The sequence below is a fragment of the Toxorhynchites rutilus genome, chromosome 2 (genome assembly GCF_029784135.1).
Source record: "Toxorhynchites rutilus septentrionalis strain SRP chromosome 2, ASM2978413v1, whole genome shotgun sequence".
NCBI lineage: Eukaryota > Metazoa > Arthropoda > Insecta > Diptera > Culicidae > Toxorhynchites > Toxorhynchites rutilus.
Window position 1 is genome coordinate 185,758,797 of NC_073745.1, and position 20,404 is coordinate 185,779,200.

Genomic DNA, 20,404 nt, shown 5'->3' on the forward strand with positions numbered 1-20,404 from the left:
AAGCATCCTGCTAATAATATGGTGTTTGGGTTAGTGTAAAGTGACCAGATGGTCAGAGGTCTAACGCGGGACACAAATAACAAAACGTTATGTGAACATATGCCATAGTTTAGCTTGTCTGAACTGATATGTATTATTTCTTTCTAAGTATCGGCACTCAGTTGTGATTTTTCGGTGGTTTAGATTTTGTTTACGCCTGAAAATCACTCACTCAATCAGAGCATTTACGCCTGGCAAGAACGATTCGAATTCTACAATTTTCTCTGAAAAAAAAAATTACGAATATTACCGAATGGAATGCTCGAGATTTTTTTTAAATCTTACGTTTATTAAGCCTACAACAAAAATGATTCAAGGCTGTTGAATCGCAGCAGCAGCACTGTCAAGCAACCTGATGATTTTTTCATACTGCAAGCTTCACCCCACAGCGAAGGAGTCGGACATCCTGAGGCACTTTGTGTCCGCCAGATATAGCCGATCTGGTATTTACAACATTATCTCCTTGTTGCTCCTTAAGCCGGGGGATCGAAGCAACCGGCCAAACGGTGAAGGTGAATCTGGCCAAACTGGGCATTTTTGGTGAAAAACTACTTTCCGTGATTATAATGAAAGACGAGACGTACTTGATGCTAGAATTTAACGAATGACAGAGGATCGGGTACTTTACGTTCCCCAGGTAAGCGATGACTTCGAATATATCATCCACATCAAATTCTCGAAGAAGGTCCTTCTCTGACAGATGTGAAGCGAATGTCCAAGCCGCTCTTCTTTCGAGTCATATGGTGAACGGGGAGATATATAGTACGAAGTGATTACCGGAAGTTGCGAAGGTGATGTGGTATTTATGCCGAACCTGGGATCAGCTCATTATGCCTAAAGATCACTGGAGGATGGATCGGTTGGAGATAAACATTGTCACGAAGACCGCCAACTTTCTCAACACCCTTAGCTGCGACCGTTAGAAACATTTGAGCGAATGGCCAAAATGGAGAGACAGTCGACCAAAGCCACGAAAATGTAAAAGAACACGCCGTCATACATCTTTTAATCGGCCATGGTTGAGGTTCCGGCCAACTTCCGTAAGACCGGCCAGCGCTTCATTCACGATACTTCATCAAACAACCCTCCCTCTTCCTGTCGAGTATACACTAGTTTTTCCGGCTTATTTAAAACGTTAAGCCCTGACCGAGCTAGGGGACCAAAGATGATCTTTTCGTTTGATTCGCGTGGGTCCCTGCGGATCAATAGGGGACTTTTATAAAAATCATTTTCCAATTTTGTTGCTGCCGCTTCCAGTTGACGCTCTCTAAACAAAAAGCGCACTGTCTGTGCGATGAAACCAGCTCAACGTATTAATCTTAGGATGCATTAGATACGCTCTTGAACAGTCTGCCAAATAAAAGTATTTTTTGAGGTTCATCCATTTAAGAAAATCAACATGATCAAATTGTGATATTGAAATATACTGATATCGCGGGACATTTTCGTTTCTTTTGCCAAATGCGGGACGTTTCGCGGGACGGAATCTTACGCGGGACATTTTGTTGAAATGCGGGACTGTCCCGCGTAACGCGGGACGTCTGGTCACTTTAGGTTAGTGGCTTCCGATTGCAAAACAAATCCGGCTTTCATTCCAGAAGACCACAAAATAAACACAAACACATCCTGTTCTAAGCGTCACCCGAGTACAGCATGCCTCAGACAAACATTGATCCGTACCTGGAGATAAATGGTTCCAAGCTACATTATCAGGACATGTCGTGTATTTAAAAAAAAACAACACCAAGTTCAATTGTCCCATGTTGATATTCTAAGCACCATGAATTTTAAGCCCTAAATCAAGCTTGATTGGTTCAAGTGAGGAAATCTTGTCACATTTCATTAAACAATAGTTTAGTGCTTATAAAAAAAACCCGGTGTATTGCCAAACTGAAATGCTTAAAGCTGATAGGCAAATATGGTAGAAATCTTTGATTGCGTTTTTCTCAGTTGCTGATTATGCAACATGTGACAACTATGCGTAGAACGGCAGTAAAGTGAAAGTTGATTTTGACCGCATATTTAACGTAGCCGGAGGCATTTCATTGTGAAAGTTAATCTGTCTCAGTTTATACTGTACCTGGACAATTCCATACCATTACATGAATAGAGATACTTAGAAAAATATGTATTCATTGTGAAAGAATTTCTCATCACTAGCCTCACACCTTTTTTTCATATCAATAAGCAATTCATTAAAGTCTTCCGAAAATCTTTCAAAAAAATTCTAGCAAGTTCACGGAAGGTGCAACTTCATCATTTGTTGCCTTTTCCGATTGTGTTTCGTTTTCAAAAACAAAACAAACAAATATACTCTCGCTCAGAAGGAAAGACCTGCAACGGACCAGATTTGCGCAATCAATTCGTCGACGTATCTGTGTCAGTCGTCCTTCCAATAACCAAAAAAAAATCGACTCACCTTCTCTAGCTCTAGCAGAAGGGGTTTTGTTTGTTCGCACGAAAAAAATGTTTTGCTTTATAGAAAGTCGACAAAGCATAAAGTTTTTGTACTCATCCTTTGGCAGTTCTTCTCGTTGTGCCGTGGAAATCTTGTTTCCAATCATTCGAAATTGACGAAGACGAACACAGACGAGAAAAACACCATGACGAGCGAATTCCGTAACAGGTGGAAGCGCTTAGGGAATTCCCACACCAGTTGAGAAATCGATAAATCTCATTTTGGAAAACGGTCCCATCTTCAGTCAGCCGCAACATTGCCAGATACAAGTTGGGTTGTTATAACACTTTCTCTCTGCCGACAAGTTATGTCTCTGGATAGTTTATCAACTACAGAAATGATTAATTGAAATCAGAATTTTCAACAAAGGCCGCAGGATAGATGAAAAGTCTTATATCAGTTTATGTTACTCAATTGAAATGGGTAAACATTTATATTACATTGGGACTGAAAAGATCATTTCGAGCACCACCAATCAAATCGTATTCTGCTTCCCATTAAACTTGTAATCTACGACACCCAAAACCATAGGAAATTAATATCCTTTTCCCAACATCTATGCCGCTTTTTAACAGAGTGCCGCACTTGTGGCAGTGACGAACGTGTACGACTATCTGGATGACATCACAATCAAGAAACTGGTGCTGCCAAAGCTGAAATCGGTGTTCGAAAAGAACCAAAGTGATCTCAAAATCATGGGCAATGTTTTGCAGTGTGTGGAGCGGACGCTTGATAAACTCGACAAGTCACAGGTGAGATAGTCTTTGCATAGGTACTCAGTAGCACTCAGAAAGTGTATGGTAATTAGTGCCGACAATTAAATAATATTCGTAAAATGCTAAACATGTCACTGCTCTCCTCGGCTAATAATCATCAACTAATTGAGTAATTCAACTTAAAGTTGCTATCGAGCTGTTGACATAATCGATATTTCTCCAAAGTTTCCTTCAATGATGTTGCTTTCTGGAAACACAGAAAAGTCTCGTTTACTTCAAACCTCTGTACACTTTAAATCCCTGGTTTAATGGGATGGGCAAAGGGACGGCCGCACGACAGGACTGATATTGTAACAAGTTTAGCTTTTCACTTTCCTTTTTCATTCTCCATTTTCATGCGGTGAACCAAAGATCATAGACGAAGTGTTGCCACTGTTGCTCGAGGTGAGATTAACAGATCCGGACATCATTGTGCGAGTTGTCAGTAAGTAGAACCCATATATAATTACGTCTGGGATGTTTCAGCACTCTTGAAAGTATAACAATTATAATAAAATAAATTTTACACCAACAGCGTCTAGATTAAGTCGCGAATGATTACTGTTGGTTTTAATCAAAAATTCTTCGGGGGTACTTTTGCTGTTAGATTATTTTATTATAATCTCAATATGACTAACGTTTTATTTGCTCTATGTACGGTTTTTAAAGCTATAGCTACAGCTTGAATTTTAACCTGAACTTGAGCTTGCGAAGACTGTATATTCCGTAGTTGCTCTCTGTCATTGACCCGAAATAGTGAAAAAGAATGAAGAACACACTGAATGGGTATTGGGAGTAGCAATCCATTCTCATTGTGCGGGTTTCGGTGACTCGAACATCAAACAGTCATTAACGATGCCGACCACGTCCTTACAGTCACCAGTGCAAGAGAGTTCTCCTTAAGGCGTGATTCTTCTTAGATACATATAAGGAATCACTGCGATAGTGCGAAACGAATCCCACACGATGCGATTGAATTACAGTGTTTTCATGGGCGAGAAATATTCGAGCACGATTGAACAGTTTTACACGCCACAACGGATAAATTGAACAGTGATTGAACATCTTTATAATACACAACCTGCTAATCGGATGCTTTAATTCGATAAATCATATGAAGAACACGGCACCCAAAATGTTATCCGTATCTTTTAGTTACTTTTCACAAATTCTCTGGAAATATCAATGACTGTCCCAGGAGGTAACGCTTGCATCAAAATAAATGAACAATTTTCTAATGGTGACAAGATCTATCTTTAAGCAGTTCCTGTCCTCCAGCGACTTCTTCGTGTAGTTTCTCCAAACTCATCGTCCATACTTTGGAATGAATCATTACTCACCAAATGAGGAAAGCATATCAACAGTGGATGAATTGTTGAATGTGTGTGTTGTTTTTTAAATTTTGATGTCATTTGATTCAATTATAGTTATATTTAATATAGTTTCGCCATTAAAGTTGAATCAAATGAGTAAATGTTGACTTTGAATTAAAAAAGTTTCTCTGGAATAGATATTAAGGTTGAGAAACAAAGCAAAGTTATCGATGAAGGAATACGTTTCAGAGCGAAATATGTTATTATTTCTAAAATTTCCTGGCATTTTTTTAAAACTCGAAACATTTGTTCGTAGTGAAAATAATTCTTGGTTTTTACGCTTCAGTTGATATGCATCGATCATACATGTTGATTAAAAAGTTGGGTACATCTTTGCATAAGAAGAATTAATTTTATGTAAGTATTATACATGTGCGGATCGCAGAGCTACTAAAATAATTCACTCTAAACAGCCGAGTTTTCAAATTTGGACATCTATCAGTGCGTCTTGCTAATACGAGTTGCTTTGATTGCGTTAAAATTTCGGTTTTCATAGTTATCATACTAATATAAGTGCTCGTCGCTAGGTTTTACATATACTATACAGCACGGACTCGATTATATACAGTTTCGGATTTATTTTCACTGTATATAATCGAATCCTGTATATAATCAAGTAAAATTTTTTTATCGTTTTTATGCATATATTTTTTTGTTTTTTGAATATAAAAGAAGAATTTTATTTTTGATTCATCCCCTTAAAGTCATGAAATACCTTTCACGTATATAAATTGGAATTCATTAGAGAGGTGATAGAGGATCATATTTGATGAAAAAAATCCCTCTAAGCATATGTTCGAATTTCAACAAAGACAGAGTTATAGAACTTTTTATTTGTTTCGGACTATGTTGCCTCAAACTGGCGCTACATCGAAAAGTACGCTACAGAAGACGATTCTGTTGTTTCCTTTAGAAGGATGAGAAAATTTAGTACAGGATATAGTTGAGGAACAACTAAATTAGTGGATTCAAATAATATTTTGAAAATGGAAAACTTCAAAGATAGTAATTTTTAATGTGTTATTATTAATTTCATCCTAAAAATTCATCTCGAACCTGATTGTTTCTACCAATTAAATTGAAGCTTCTATCTATCTTAATTTAGCTGCAATATCGATATAAACAATCCCTGGTGAAAATTCAAGCAAAATCTTCAAAAATCATCATTTTACAATAATAGCCAATTAAATTTCACGTTAACGTTGAAAGGTAATATTTTTTCGTGAAATAAGCCATTTTTGAAACATTAAAAAAAATCTCAAACTGTATATAATCGATCGAGTCCAAAATTGTATATAATCGAATCACATATAATCGAGTCTGAATATAATCGAGCCCGACCTGTATTTGAATTGGCATTTAAAATTAATTTGTTTTTTTTTGCATAAGAGTGGCCTTAATGTTTTGTCCGACACTGTATGATTTTCGGTTTTTGTTTCCCTTTTCCACTTTTGATCGGTATTCATTGTCATACGGTGTTTAAACTATATAGAATTATAGAATAACATGTAGGTTCTCATTAACAAAAATTTAAAATTCTTAATGTAGTACTGTCCGTCTTACTCGCACTTCCCCTACTGCTATTGTCGATTAGCATTGGATTGAATTCGTGAATACAATCAATTGAAGCTTCATAAACTTAGTCGGAATCGTATTCCTTATTACTCGTAACTCGATCCAAATTTCCGAATTTTCTACACTTATTTCGTGTCCTGGCCGCTCCAAAAATTGATGCTTCGAAGTGAATCAGGCCGAATGCGATAAAAAAATGACAACCAGACCGTGCTGAACAGCTCTGTGGAAATTTGGACAGTTTGTCTCTATGTTCTCAAACGGAGGGTGAAGAATGACATGTATACAAAGATAGATAGATATTGGATAAATTTTGTAGGTGGTGATTTGAAAGTTGTGATTTTAGTGTTAAAGACAAAAACCGTCCGAGTTAATCGAAAATATTTGAAAACGAAGAACTAGAGATATTACTCGATCAAGATAAGTGTCAAACGTAAACGGAGCTTGCAGAATCTCTACAAGCTTATATTTGTGAACCTGGTGCCTTCCACAGACTTGATCTGTTTCGAGCGAGGTTTTGCCAAAAAACGTCCAAATTATGCAACCCGACACGAGTCGAAATTATTCCATCATGACGACGCGGGAACTATAAGTTCCTTATGTTACTGTTCGAGTTAATAACTATTTGGAAAATAGCCGATGGGAGATTCTGGTTCACCCGCCTTTTAGCCCACACCTTGCCCCTTCCAACTACCATTTGATTCAATCGATGCACAACGCTTTGAGTGCAACACGTTTTACTGGATTCATCCTTGACGCCAAAAGACGGAATCCGTATATTTCCAAAAAGATGGGAAAAAGTAGTGGCCAGCGATGGCCAATAGTTTGAATAATGTAATAATTCATTGTATTATTAAAATAATTGTGTTTTTCATGAAAAAACGGAACGAATTAAGTTGCAGTTGATAAAATAAACTTTTAGCAAATCCTCAATGACATTACTGATTCCTTTTTATAATGAAATGTACCTGTTACTGTTTCGCCCAGATATTTAGAATCTCAAAACAAGCAAATAATGAAATCGTCGATTTGAAAACTGACTTTTTCTTCTCCTTTGGTGAAAAACAGATGGCAATCCTGCTCATACTGCCACTTCACACACTGAATTTAAACTCCCCCGGATGAATTTGTTTAGATTTGGGGGTAATATCCTAGAATGACTCTTTCGACATGTTTGACAGTGCAGTTCACCAGAATGCAGATTTGTGGAATGGTCAAAAATTTATTTCCTCAAAATCAACCGTTTCGCACCTTAGTTGGAAAGACCCCAACTACGCTCCTGCTTTAGCCAAACTGAAGGATGGATGCGATAAGCTGCTAGAAAATGCAGCGTAAGGCATTCATCGATTCTCGTGTTAACTGATGACACTACCTTCAGCTGCAAGTTTGCGCTTACTGCATGATATATCAAATGAACCCTAGAAATCATGAATCAAGAGAGAAGAGGTATATGATTCCTGTATAGACATTTAGACTCTAAAAGTTAGCAGTTAGTAGTTATGATGCAAAACAAATTAAAACGAAGAAATTAAATTGGAGAACTAAAGCACTAAAATCCGTTCAACTAATTCACAATACGAAACCTTTGACCAAAAAATGCATATGAACGAAATTAGGAATATAGTGGATTTTTTTTCCATACAATTAAATAAAATAACTTCATGAGTAATTATTGTTAATCTATATATACAAGCTGATCATTTTCTGTTTGTTTTCTGCGAACCAAAAATGTTAGGTCTATACTTTTATACCTTTCATAAAAGTTTTGGGTTTTTTCTCATTTCGTTCTCGTTCTCGTCCATTTGAGCTGGTTTTATGGCTCTGCGACATTTATCCATTTTACCTTTATTAATTGCCCAATATCTCTCGATGGAACGAAAATCCGGACAATTTGGTGGATTGCTAGTTTTTTCAATGAAATCGATCTTGTTCTCGTTATACCACTTAACGACACTCCAACTGCAATGGCAACTTACCGGATCATTGTGTGATCGAATGAATGGCAAAATTCTGTTCTGAAGACCTTCTTGTTCCTTCTTGTAGGGGCTTTTGTGGCTTTGAACCTGGATAACTATGTAACTCCAACTAAACCAAGCCTCATTATGCGGAACGTTATGTGTTTATTACTTCGTTTTTGTATGCAAGAGAAAATTTAAATTGAGACTCCAGGTGAATAGGCCAAGCTTATTTCATACATGTACCGACTATATCAAATATGATTTGAACGAATTTGGTCGAAAAAAACGCATAAATCTATCCCATTTAGCACTTTGCCCCCACTAGGTGACCACTTTACCTCCAAGCAAAAAAAAAGTTCGATTTTACACCTTTTTTTCTAATGATGAAAAGTGCACTATTTTGAATTTTTATAGTAAAATCAGTTTGCTATCTTGAAGAACAATGAGTTGAACTGTAATATTTTTCGAGAAACGGGAATTGAATCGATATGTGGGTGTTGGAAATGGGCATATTTCTTAAGGTGACCACTATGCCCCCACTTCCCCTATACCATTCATTGTTGCCCCAGTGATGAAATCCTTTATCTTCTCTCCACAACTACAGATCCCTTACCAAATCATCAAATTACGGAAAAATAAATCTGCGTAAACAAATTTGAACCTACCCGCAACAACCTTCTAATGCTTGGCAAGGTAAATTTTGTTATCGGCTATTTGTCCGAATCCTATTTTTAAAACCTTGCCGCTAGCACGAGTCTTGAAAAAATCTTGAGTTGAAATCGGATTCGTATAAGTTTCGTTATCGATGAAGTGACCTATTATACATCGTATTACATCAGCACATGATCGTGTAACTTACGAGCCCGGAGGCTGCTCACTGTTTGTTGTTTAAGTTGTCTGCTCGCTCGGTAACACTTGTAGCCTTCCCGGAGATGGATTGACCGCGCAGTACAGCGATTAGCATTCAGTTTTTCGACAAATTATAATTCAACATTGAAAGACCAACCTTGACCTTCCGAATGATCTTCGATGGCAGTCGACGATCAAAGGTGCCACTTCGGCACCTGGATTGCACTTTGCGGGCAGTCGTGACAATTCCATTAGACAAAAATCAGGAAGAAATCAGTATAATTCATTGTTTCATTGTCTGGAAAGTTCTTGTCGATTTTTGGAAAAACAAAAGCGTCATTTATAGAGGTAGACATACATTTATTCAATTTCATATGCACAGTTTTGCTTCACAATGTTTCGCCGTCTTTTACGCAGCCTAAAAAATCGCTTCCTCGCCGAAAATTGTTCAAAGTTTTTTTATGATGTTCATAGAGTCGAAGTTCTTGCTCTTAAGTGAATTTTGCAGAGACCTGAACCTGTGATAATCTGTAGGTTCAATATGCGGATAGTTGAGCTGATGAGTAAGCACATCCCAGCCAGACTCCAGAAATTTTAGTTGCGTTCCATAAACACAATGGAGATGTAATCCATTTAATGTTTTCTTCGGTAACAATCACTGCCACGGACACAATCACTGATTCCAGCCGCTTCGTTTCTTCATCAGAATCAACTCTTCTCTTGAAAGCGACTGACTTGGATGATTTTCTGTGATTTGAGGAGTGTTAATTTAATAGAATATCTTTCTTTCAAATTCAAGCTTCAATAAATGTAGACAGTGTAATTTCGAAAAGGCGAGTTGCGAATGAACGCGAACCAGGAAAACTCAGTATATTTATTACAGATAATTTTCATTCAGAAAAAGTAAAATGTACTAAAATTACCAAAAATCTAAAAAATCATAAAAGTCATTCAAAATTGAATGTATGTCAGGATACCGAGGAACGTGTCAAAAACATTGGGAAATCAGGAAAGTTGGCAACTCTGGTCATACCATAAAACACTTTGTTCAAAGCTTTGCAATGGTTGACAGGCTCTCAGACTTCTCAAACTGCACTATGCCGATCGATAAATCCGGAAACCGTATTTCGAATTTAGAAGTATTTGCCGGATCATCCCGTGTATGTGATGTACTCTGCATGGATGGTATGTCACACTTCTACGTCACTAAATATTCGTCTGAGGTACTTTTGTGCAGCGTCGTTGGGCCACTGATCATCAACACCTTTGTCAACGACCTGTCTAATACAAAAAATATGCTTTGTCGAGCAAGTGTCGTGAATTCAACCTTTGCCAATCCGTGTTCAATGTAGGTACAACAATTTGAAAAATGTCATCCAGTTGCCCATTTTGGGGATCTTGAGGACTGAAAATATGAGCTAGTGAGGTGTACATTGTGAGTAGTTCGATTCAATTTAATAAAAAAAAAACCAAAGATAAATTCAGTTTGATACAAACTAGTTGAACAGAATGATTATCATTTTCCCCGTTTTTGAAATAATGTTTGGATTGTTTAATTTTTTGAGGATATGAAGATAAGAAAAAGTATCCATTCCGAGACCCCCCAAATTTTCACAACCTGCACGATTTTTTCAATTAATAAATAAAGTAAACCTCCCACACATGTTGCTTGGTGAACACAAATTCACAATAAAAACCATAATTTATATATTAAACTAAAATCGATATCAACAGAATGCTATTAGCAGATGTTCAACCTCTTTAAAAATGCATATACGCCAGCTATTATTTGTAATGTTATAGATTTCGATTATCCAGTTTCCTTCTGCATTCCCTCGATGTAAAATTGCGACTAAACACACCATTGAAGTCCAGCTGGAATTTCTCCATTCCACTTACAATAAAACTTAATTAACTGCAAATTATATTGCTGATTATTAGTTCATAAAACTAGAGCAGATGACAACATTTGCAACGTAATCGTGGGAATTGCTCATAGACATGCAATCAATGAATCATATTTTTTCATTGACACCATGAAATATGGCAAAAGCAGTAAAGTCGTATCCACCATTTGCAGATATTTACCGGATTATGCTGTGTGATAAAAAGTATGGGCTCACAGTAAATATTATGGCAACGAAAGTTATGCCTTCCCTGCTGCCACAAACCGTGAATCCCTCGCTGAATCTCGAACAATTTATGATCCTTTTAGAGGTAAGTAACGAACCGATTCCAAGTTGGATTTACCACTGATTTATGATACCATTCGGTGCCTTCCATTCAAACAAACTTCACAGGTGCTTCAAGAGATGCTGGACCAAATAGACAGACATCAGCGTAATAAATTGAAATTGGACAATTTGTCCCTCCCCTCGCCCGATCGCCATCGTCCTTTGCGTCATCAGTTCTCCTCCGACAATATGAACGTGCAGCAGTTTAACATCCCGAATCTGAGAATTGATCAGCGGAAAACCTCGAGTGCCGAGGATATGGCACGGAAAAATTCAACAGGTACCCGAAGAGGTATTAGACTGTCTAGACGTGTGCATGCTATATGTGTTTGGATAACCTAACAGGTTCGGGTGCTCTAGGTAGCTGGTGGTTCGGTGGATCTCCCTCGTCTCCCGATAGTAATTTCCTGCGAGTGGTAAATGCGTTCCCCAACCGACGACTGTCCGACAATACGCTCATGACTCCGAAGATACGCATCGCGCCATCCTGTGCGTCATCTCCAGGTATACTTCTTAGGATCTTCAGATTTTTTGAAAAATATTTCCATAGAATTTTTAAAACTTGACATATTCACCGAATTTAAAGGTGGCACTCCTGGAGGTGGTTTGCCAATAAGACGACATTCCAGCATCGGACCACAGGAAAGACGAAGTTCCAACATCAATTTGTCACCACCAACCGTAAGTGATAACAGTGAAGAGTTCATTATACACACTGAGCATTTTTATTTTATTATATAGATTTTCAGGATTCTTAATTATGTTGATCATTTCTTCACGTTTCCTTAATTTCGTGATTACAAGTTTATTATTTACTTTCGTTTTCACACTTGCCTCCCTGTGTCAAAATAATTACGCATCATATATTTAGTGAGAGTAGATAACTATTGCTTTGAAAAATAGCATAGTGTGATTATGCCAACAGCCTTTGGAATGTATTTTTAGATTTATCTAACATAGCAATGCTTATCCCACTCCATTTTGATGAAAATGTCGTAAACCAATACCATAGAGTTATGTTTTGTAGGTTGCATCTTAACTTTTATCATGTTTTTTTTTAAATTTTGATGAAATGAGAAATTATCAAATTCACGCGATTAATTGTTCTGTTCTAATATCAATTCCGTTTTCACCTTTCTTTTTTCGTAAACACATTAATTCTTTGAACTGCGCCACACTTACAAACAATTGCGTCCAAAATACTCCATACATACAGGGTTTCAAGGCCCGCGGCGGCTCCGGTTCGAGCCTTTCAGTGCCTGCCACAACCGCTTCTTACGTAGTAAGTTTTTGATGCCGGAAGGCCTGCTGCACCCGACCAATGTGTGCGAACCGGAACGAGCACATGTTTCCCCTTTGTGACGTTCATTCGTTCTGTTCTGTTTGTGCCAAGCGGAACACATTTGCAAGTCTACTTCCTGTCTGTTGGGTTAATTTTTCCGTGAATGTACTTGGAGAATGCGCTATCGTTATCGTTTCGTGCTCGTATTTCACAAATTTCTGACATCGAGTGGCGTTTTCAGCTAGTTTCATGCATCAACCACTGTTTACAGACCAACAATTTGACATGACATTTTCGCTTTGTGATCATTTTGTTTTTGCATTATTCTTTTCTGTTTTTGATCACTGATCCGAACAATTCCAGATTCAGCAAAACAATTTAGTTACAGAAAAATTCCACGCAGAATGAAAGATTGCTTCATTTTTTTTAACTTCATACCATCAGACCATATGACCAATTATAGTAAGGACTAAGGTCAATCTTATTCAAACTATCCCCGAGTTCTGGTATTGAATTTTCAACTAGACAATATCACCCTTACAGATGATCAATAATATTTTTTTTATTATAAATGCTTTGATCTACGAAGTTCATTCACCTTTAGCCTTGAAAAAGACACATTAGAAAGTCAATCAGTGGAGGGTCTTGGGATTTAACCCACGTAATCCGCTTAATGAGCGGACGTGCAGCCGTTACAATAAAGTGAGTTTGCATTGTTTTGACATCGCCAAGTGCGGCATCCCAGCGTATATCAATCATGCCGATCCGTTATTTACTCAACTTGCGAAAACCGACATCTTATTCGGTTTCGTTGACTGGGACAAAATTATGCTGAGCAAATCGCTGACGATTTATCCTTAGTTAAACAAACTTTTTTGGTTGAGTCACGGGTGCGATTTTGGACCTGGAAGATACACTAGTCGACTCCAAGCACATGGTCCGTCGTTTTGGTCTCGAAACCAGACTCGCAAAGGATCAGCTGCTGAATGCTGACTGTCGTCAGTTCATGCAAGAGTACAACGACTTGGAACATATGGACCGAGCAGGTACCTACGACCAAGAAGACACGCAATCGACTTCTTGCTATTTCATGCCATTCAACGCTGTTACGAGACTGGAAAGGAAAACGACAATACTACGTGTTGGGATTGGATGCTTCGGCCAAAACAAACAACGAAATTTTCCTGAAGAAGCAGATGATGGCAGGACCAACTCTGCAACCGGAGCTCATCGACACACTCTCGCTTCATGACCGTAAAAGGTCGCCGTTACATTTCTCGTTTCGTATTTGTTTTGACAGATTACGGTTTGCAATGAAGATCTAACAAATCCTTTGGAGGTCCAGTATCAAAGAAGAAATTGACATCTATTAACTCATTATGGTCGAACCCTGTTGCAGATATGTGAGAATGAAGCATAGACACCGTCTAGGAAGTACGACAACTGCGATACGAATTCGTTGAGATGTTCGTGAGGACTGGATTCGACTTGCACAAGTGGTGTTCTGACAAAGTACTAGGTGGGCTACCAGAGAACTAGTTGGAGAAGATCGTGCTGTTCAGTGAAGATGGGCGAACCAAAACACTCCGGTTAATCTGACAACCCTCGAATGACATCTTCAGTTTCAAGATCCTGTCGATTGCTTCTAGCAAAGGATTTCCGACAAACGTAAAGTACTGTAGAACATATCGAAGCTCTTCGATCCACTTGATTTCGCTGGTCCGGTGGTGATGACCAGCAAGATCATGCAAGAACTTTGGAAAACGAAGTGGGCCGATAGATCCATGATTCTGCGCTTGAAACTTTGTGAAACCGTATTGCTTGCTCAATTAGTAGAACATGTTAAAACGATCACTACAGATTGCTGTTCATCGGGTTCGAATCTGGTCGGATTCGGTCGGATTGAACTGGAGCAGCACAGTAAGCTAGACATCTTCATGTCGAACCGAGCTGTCAAAATTCAGAACGGATCAAAAGGACTGGTCTCACATCGATAACCACCAGAACCTCGCCGGTTTGATCTCACGTGGAATTATGCTCAGCGAACTGTGGCGTCAACCATCAACATTCCTGTGGCGATTCGACAAAAAAGCAATTTCCGAGCTGATTATGACCGTTGCCTGCTCGGGAGTTGGCGCCGAGAAGAGTTCACCCCAGAGGAAATAAGCTACGCCCAGATTGCCATCGTTCGCCTCACCTCAACCTGAAAGTATTCCCCAAATTAAAGGCATCTTCTGCTTATCCAACACCGAACAACTTTGCAAGTGTGTAGACCCAGGGACAGCACCGAATCTTGTGACCGAGGCTTGGATGAACAGCGGTTAGAAGGCACTAGCAACGATTCGACTCACTTTAGAGGAAGGTCAATACAGCATCATCCAGAGCAAGACATGGACAGTGCTGAAGGAACATCACAACAAGGCATCGCTTGGACAAAATGTTACCCTCAAATAACGAATCAGAACTACCAAGTAGGAGAGAATATGGGAGAGTATCGCAACGAAATTCTGAAGAAAACATTAGGTTGGAGTGCTCTAGTTTCAAGATGGAAGAATGTATGAAGGTTGCACTCATTCTACGTAGGCTTCCGGATCCATTCTGTCCTCTGACAACTGCTCTAGAAGCACGTAATAAAGATGAACTAAGAATCTTCACCATATCAAACTCATTGAAGAAGCAGATAAGCAGAATAAGAAAAGGGGTGGTTCAGAAGAACAGGCGTTGAAGATGGTTGGCCGAGGTAACCAGAAAACCAGAAGAAGAAGAAGAAGGACTGCCGCGATTTTCAAGCGGAGAAAGAAGCTAAAGAGAACTATAAGAAGAAATCAAGAGAGAAGCCGAAAACAGTGCGCGAAAGCGACAAGGAAAAGTCGTTCACGTTTATGGTTCGGGGCCAAAGTGATATTTCGAATTCGTAGGTGATAGACTCAGGTACAACGTCCCACCCTACGAACGATAACAAAAAATTTCAACGTTTGGACCCTTCTATGCATCCGGTTATTTCGATTGCTGATGGAAAAGTGATTCGGACCGCCGGTGTCGGAAATTGTGGTATGCAGTGTCTCGAAAAGAAAAGCCAAGAAAAGAGTTCGTGCAGTGTTCGACACGGAAAGATGCAGCTCACAATTTAACGGTGAGGTTATCATGACGACTAATCGATTAGGTGGATTGTACCGACCTTTGAAGAATCGCGTTTGATGATAGTTGAGTATTGACAGCATAATCAAGATTGACAACATGTGTCAATCTTGATTATGCTGTCAATACTCAACAGCAGTGGCTATGAAGACTTCAAATGAGATTCTGGATATTGTCCACACTGACGTCAGCGGACCGATGACGAAGACTATGGGTGGTTGTAGATATTATCTAACCATGATCGATGACCATAGCGGATAAACAATTGTGTATTTTGACGTAGGACTACGTCTTTCATTTCTATACCGGGGTGTAAAGTTTCGAGAACGAAAGCGTTACGCCGGAGACCGAGATTTTGAGCGTTAATAGCTCTTAAACAACTGAACGAAATGGTATGATAAACACTTCATTTGAAAGATAAAATGTCTACGCGTCATATACTTGTTACTTTTTCATCCAAAAACTTGTTTCAATAGTCTTAAAATTGCTTTCAAAACAGGCTATTGAAATCAAAAATCGGTATATAAGCGAGCGCCGCTCGTAAACCCACTCAGTTATGATTGAACAGCGATTGGAGCATGTTGTCGCTGTTGTTGTGAAGCTAATTTCGTTTATCATGAAAGCGCTGATGAACGGTGTCACCAAGAGCCTGTTTGTGCACCTAAGGCCAAAAGGGAATCCATCAGGAGGAGAGTGATGCCACGGTTCCGCTTGAAACATCGAAGCAGCCGCCACACACACACACACACATACACGCGCGGAATTCTCGTTGCTATCATCGTTGCTGAAAAATAATCTGCCAGTTCCCCTGGGAATTGAAAAATACATTCATGCGAAATAGTTTATTTTAATGTTTTCTATCCATATAACACTGTGACCAAATACATTTGGTTTTGTTATTTTTCAATCAATCGCAATTAACAGGAAAGCTTCTGAATATTTTTTTCCCCATCAGTGGAAATTTTCGTATCCAATATTGGATGCATAACATGAAAAACGGAAAATGTTTCACATCGCGAAAATCAAGTCATTTTCGAGCGATTATTTGCTTTCTACTCATATAATGCTGCGACCAAATACATTTCGTTTTGGATTTTTTCAATCAAGTGCGATCAACGTAAGACCACGTCTTTCGGCAATTTATTAGAGGTGCAATGAATCTTTAGGAATTCCCACTCTACGCGCACTGGCAAACAATGTTTACTCAACAATTTCTCAAACTATAAATGGGTGTTGTGAGAAAGGATTAGCGAACGCGAAAACGACAAACGGGAGAAAGATACGTTTGGAGGTTGAAGGAAATTGGCAGAAAACTTCTTCATTCTATCATTCAAATAATGTGATTCATACCACATCGTTTTGCCAGAAAGAGATTATCGGTAACGAATTATTATCGAAACCACGATTTTCGCTAAATGCTCCTTTCAGTTCGGCCTGTAAAAAACTTTTCTGTACTCTAATCCATCAAATTTGGAGCCCTGAAAAGGGCCGTTGATTATAAGCTAAGCTAATAGCACGCTCTCCTCGGATACGATGGGCCAGCTGGATGTCCTCGGGCATGATGTGACGCGTTTTGCATGGATAGCACACAAATTGGTATCTTCGAACAAGCCTCCTGCAGCGTCATAGCCGCGGAACTTTGGATGCGCAAGTCGGTTTTGAAGTCCTGAGCAATTCCACGAACCAAATGCTGCAAAGGTAGCTTTCGGATCAGCAATTCGGTCGACTTCCGATAGCGATGAATTTCACGCAAAGTTCCCGGTCGATAGCGATGTGGCTTCTCCACCTATCCTGCTACTGGTGCGCTTATCCGAGCTGACTTCGTGTGCCTTACCACCGAATGACTAACGAGCTGTCTGCGAAAGACTAACGAGCTCGAGTCCTCACGGTGCGAGAGTAGAGTAAGAAATGAACGAAAGCAAAGGAAGCGTCATTTTATAAACCATAAAAGTATAGAATCTAAATCCCACCCTTATTATATTCGTGAGTATACAGTAAGCTTATACAATAAAGAGGGTGGGGTTTACATTCGATTCTTTTATGTTTTATAAAATGACACTTCCCTTGCTTTCGTTCATTCCTTACTCTACTCTCGCACCGTGAGGACTCGTTTCATCGGGACTAAGCAGACAGCTCGTTAGTCTTTCGGTGGTAAGGCACCACGAAAGCAGCTCGGATAAGCGCATCAGCCGCAGGAAGCGTGAAGAAGCCACATCGCTATCGACCGGGAACTTCGCATGAAATTCGTCGCTATCAGAAGTCGACCGAATTGCTGATCCGCAAGCTACCTTTGCAGCATTTGGTTCGTGGAATTGCTCATGACTTCAAAACCGACTTGCGCTTCCAAAGTTCCGCGGTTATGACGCTGCAGGAGGCTTATTCGAAGATACCAATTTGTGTGCTATCCATGCAAAACGCGTCACATCATGCCCAAGGACATCCAGCTGGCCCATCGTATCCGAGGAGAGCGTGCTATATTAGCTTAGCATATAATCAACGGCCCTTTTCAGGGCTCCAAATTTGATGGATTAGAGTTCAGAAAAGTTTTTTACAGGCCGAACTGAAAGGAGCATTTAGCGAAAATCGTGGTGTCGATGATAATTCGATACCGATAGGTGCCATGGATATGGATTTCATAATGAAAAATATGAAATATATGACATGATGTAGTGAATATATCCCCATATCGAAGAAATCACTTTGATGAAACTGTTTACCGTTTGTCGTTTTTAATTGTTGGGAAAGGGCATTAATTCTGCTGACTAAATTCCAAGAAAAAATCCATTCCTTCTTTAAACGTGATTCATTCTGCTTCGGATCAACGGAACAGTATGATAATCATTTCATACAAAAGATAAAATGTCCAAGAGTTATATGATTGCTATTTATTGAGTCGAAAAATTGTTTCAATAGCTCAATGATAGTTTCGAAAACAGGTTATTGAAATCATTCGTATCCGTATGTAGCGCGCCCACTTGGAAACCCATTAATCTTATTGGAATGTGAGATGGGGAAGCTCATACTTACGTCTATGCATTATGCTGTACACTACAGACTTTTTTCTCCGTACTGATTAAGAAGCCGACCGAACTATCGGTCGACAAGTCAGTCTGCAGTCGGCGGGGGCTCTTAATTTCGTTTTTGCAGGCCGAACCGAAAAAATTTCAGTCGAGTTAACTTTTTTACAGTAATGCTTTTGAATCCGGACACATTCAATATCATACCACAGCCATAACATTTTTTTCATGTTGAATTTATGCGATTAATAGTTGCTAATAAAGTTACTGATAGTTTCTTGATAGTTACTAATCAATCGCATTAATTCAACATGCAGAAAATGTTGTGGCTGCGGTATGGTATTAAATGTAACGCAAAGTGTCCGGATTCAAATACATTACTGTATACTTACTTCGATGTTATTCGTTTCTCTCTCAGGGTAAGCAACGAATATAATAAGGGAGGGGTTTAGATTCTATACTTTTATGGTTTATAAAATGACGCTTCCTTTGCTTTCGTTCATTTCTTACTCTACTCTCGCACCGTGACGACTCGTTTGTTTGGGACCAAGCAGATAGCTAGTTAGTCTTTCAGTGGTAAGGCACACGAAAGCAGCTCGGATAAGCGCATCAGCCGCAGGAAGCGTGAAGAAGCCACATCGCTATCGACCAGGAACTTTGCGTGAAATTCATCGCTATCGGAAGTCGACCGAATTACTGATCCGCAAGCTACCTTTGCAGCTTTTGGATCGTGGAATTGCTCAGGACTTCAAAACCGACTTGCGCTTCCAAAGGTCCGCGGTTATGACGCTGCAGGAGGCTTATTCGAAGATACAAATTTGTGTACTATCCACGCAAAACGCGTCACATCATGCCCAAGCCAAACTGAATGCAGGCCAAACTGAAACGAGAATTTTCGTTTGGATGCCATACAGCATCGAGAAAATTCCGGAAAGATCTAATCGTTGCTGAAAAATAATCTGCCAGTTCCCTGGGAATTGAAGAATACATCCATGCGAAAGAGTTTATTATAATGTTTACTAATTATATGACGAACACAGCGACCAAATACATTTGATTTCGTAATTTTTCAATCAAGTGTAATTAGCTGGAAAGCTTCTGAAGATTATTCTTTCTCATCAGTAGGATATTTTCGTATCCAATATTGGATGCATAACATGAAAAACGGAAAATGTTTCGTATCGCCAAAATTATATAATTTTCAATCGATTATTGCTCAGTCGCCGAAATTTTCATACTCAGAGAGTTCATTCTCCTCTAGTTTGCCTTCCAAATTGCCATCGTAAACCACACCTTCTCTCGATTCAATCACGCACGAAAAGCATACTGAAATGATATTCTGGTGGTGAAACCGATTCATTTTTCGTGAGGCGTCGTGCACAAATTACGTAACGCGATAAGGGGGGAGGGGGTAGATGTTGCGTTACTTTCTGTTTATTAGAGATAGGAAATTGCGTTACGAAAGGGGGGGGGAGAGGTGGTTCAGAATTCGGATTTTTAGCGTTACGTAATTTGTGCACGACGCCTGAGGACATCGACAAGACAACATCGTTACTGAACGAGCTGAACGGCGAGGGATCGAGGGATTCATTACCTGGCCTGACCTGACCTGAAATGCAATCAGTTTGTTTTAACTGTGAGGGAGCGCAGAAAAGCCGATGCTGATACTCTCGTGACCAAGAGAGTATCAGCATCGAAATACGGTTCCTCGGGAAGACATAGAAGCAGC

General features: G+C 39.3%; 1 protein-coding gene across 12 annotated transcripts in view; it reads left to right on the top strand.

Moving 5' to 3' along the window:
- LOC129770241 (SCY1-like protein 2) overlaps positions 1–20,404 on the top strand; it is a 295,540-nt gene that overhangs the window by 196,476 nt on the left and 78,660 nt on the right. For 8 of the 12 annotated variants that reach the window (XR_008742068.1, XR_008742069.1, XR_008742072.1 and 5 more), the window contains 7 exons: positions 3,073–3,249; positions 3,625–3,697; positions 11,085–11,221; positions 11,305–11,518; positions 11,584–11,742; positions 11,825–11,919; positions 12,455–12,520. Coding sequence is in view for 6 of the 12 variants with exons in the window: in XM_055772941.1 (XP_055628916.1) it covers positions 3,073–3,249; positions 3,625–3,697; positions 11,085–11,221; positions 11,305–11,518; positions 11,584–11,742; positions 11,825–11,919; positions 12,455–12,520 (921 nt within the window). In the remaining 6 variants the exon portion in view is untranslated. Of the gene's footprint in view, positions 1–3,072; positions 3,250–3,624; positions 3,698–11,084; positions 11,222–11,304; positions 11,531–11,583; positions 11,743–11,824; positions 11,920–11,979; positions 12,043–12,454; positions 12,521–20,404 lie in introns of those variants that run through there. The other 4 variants (XR_008742071.1, XM_055772943.1, XM_055772942.1 and 1 more) reach the window with 3 other exon arrangements.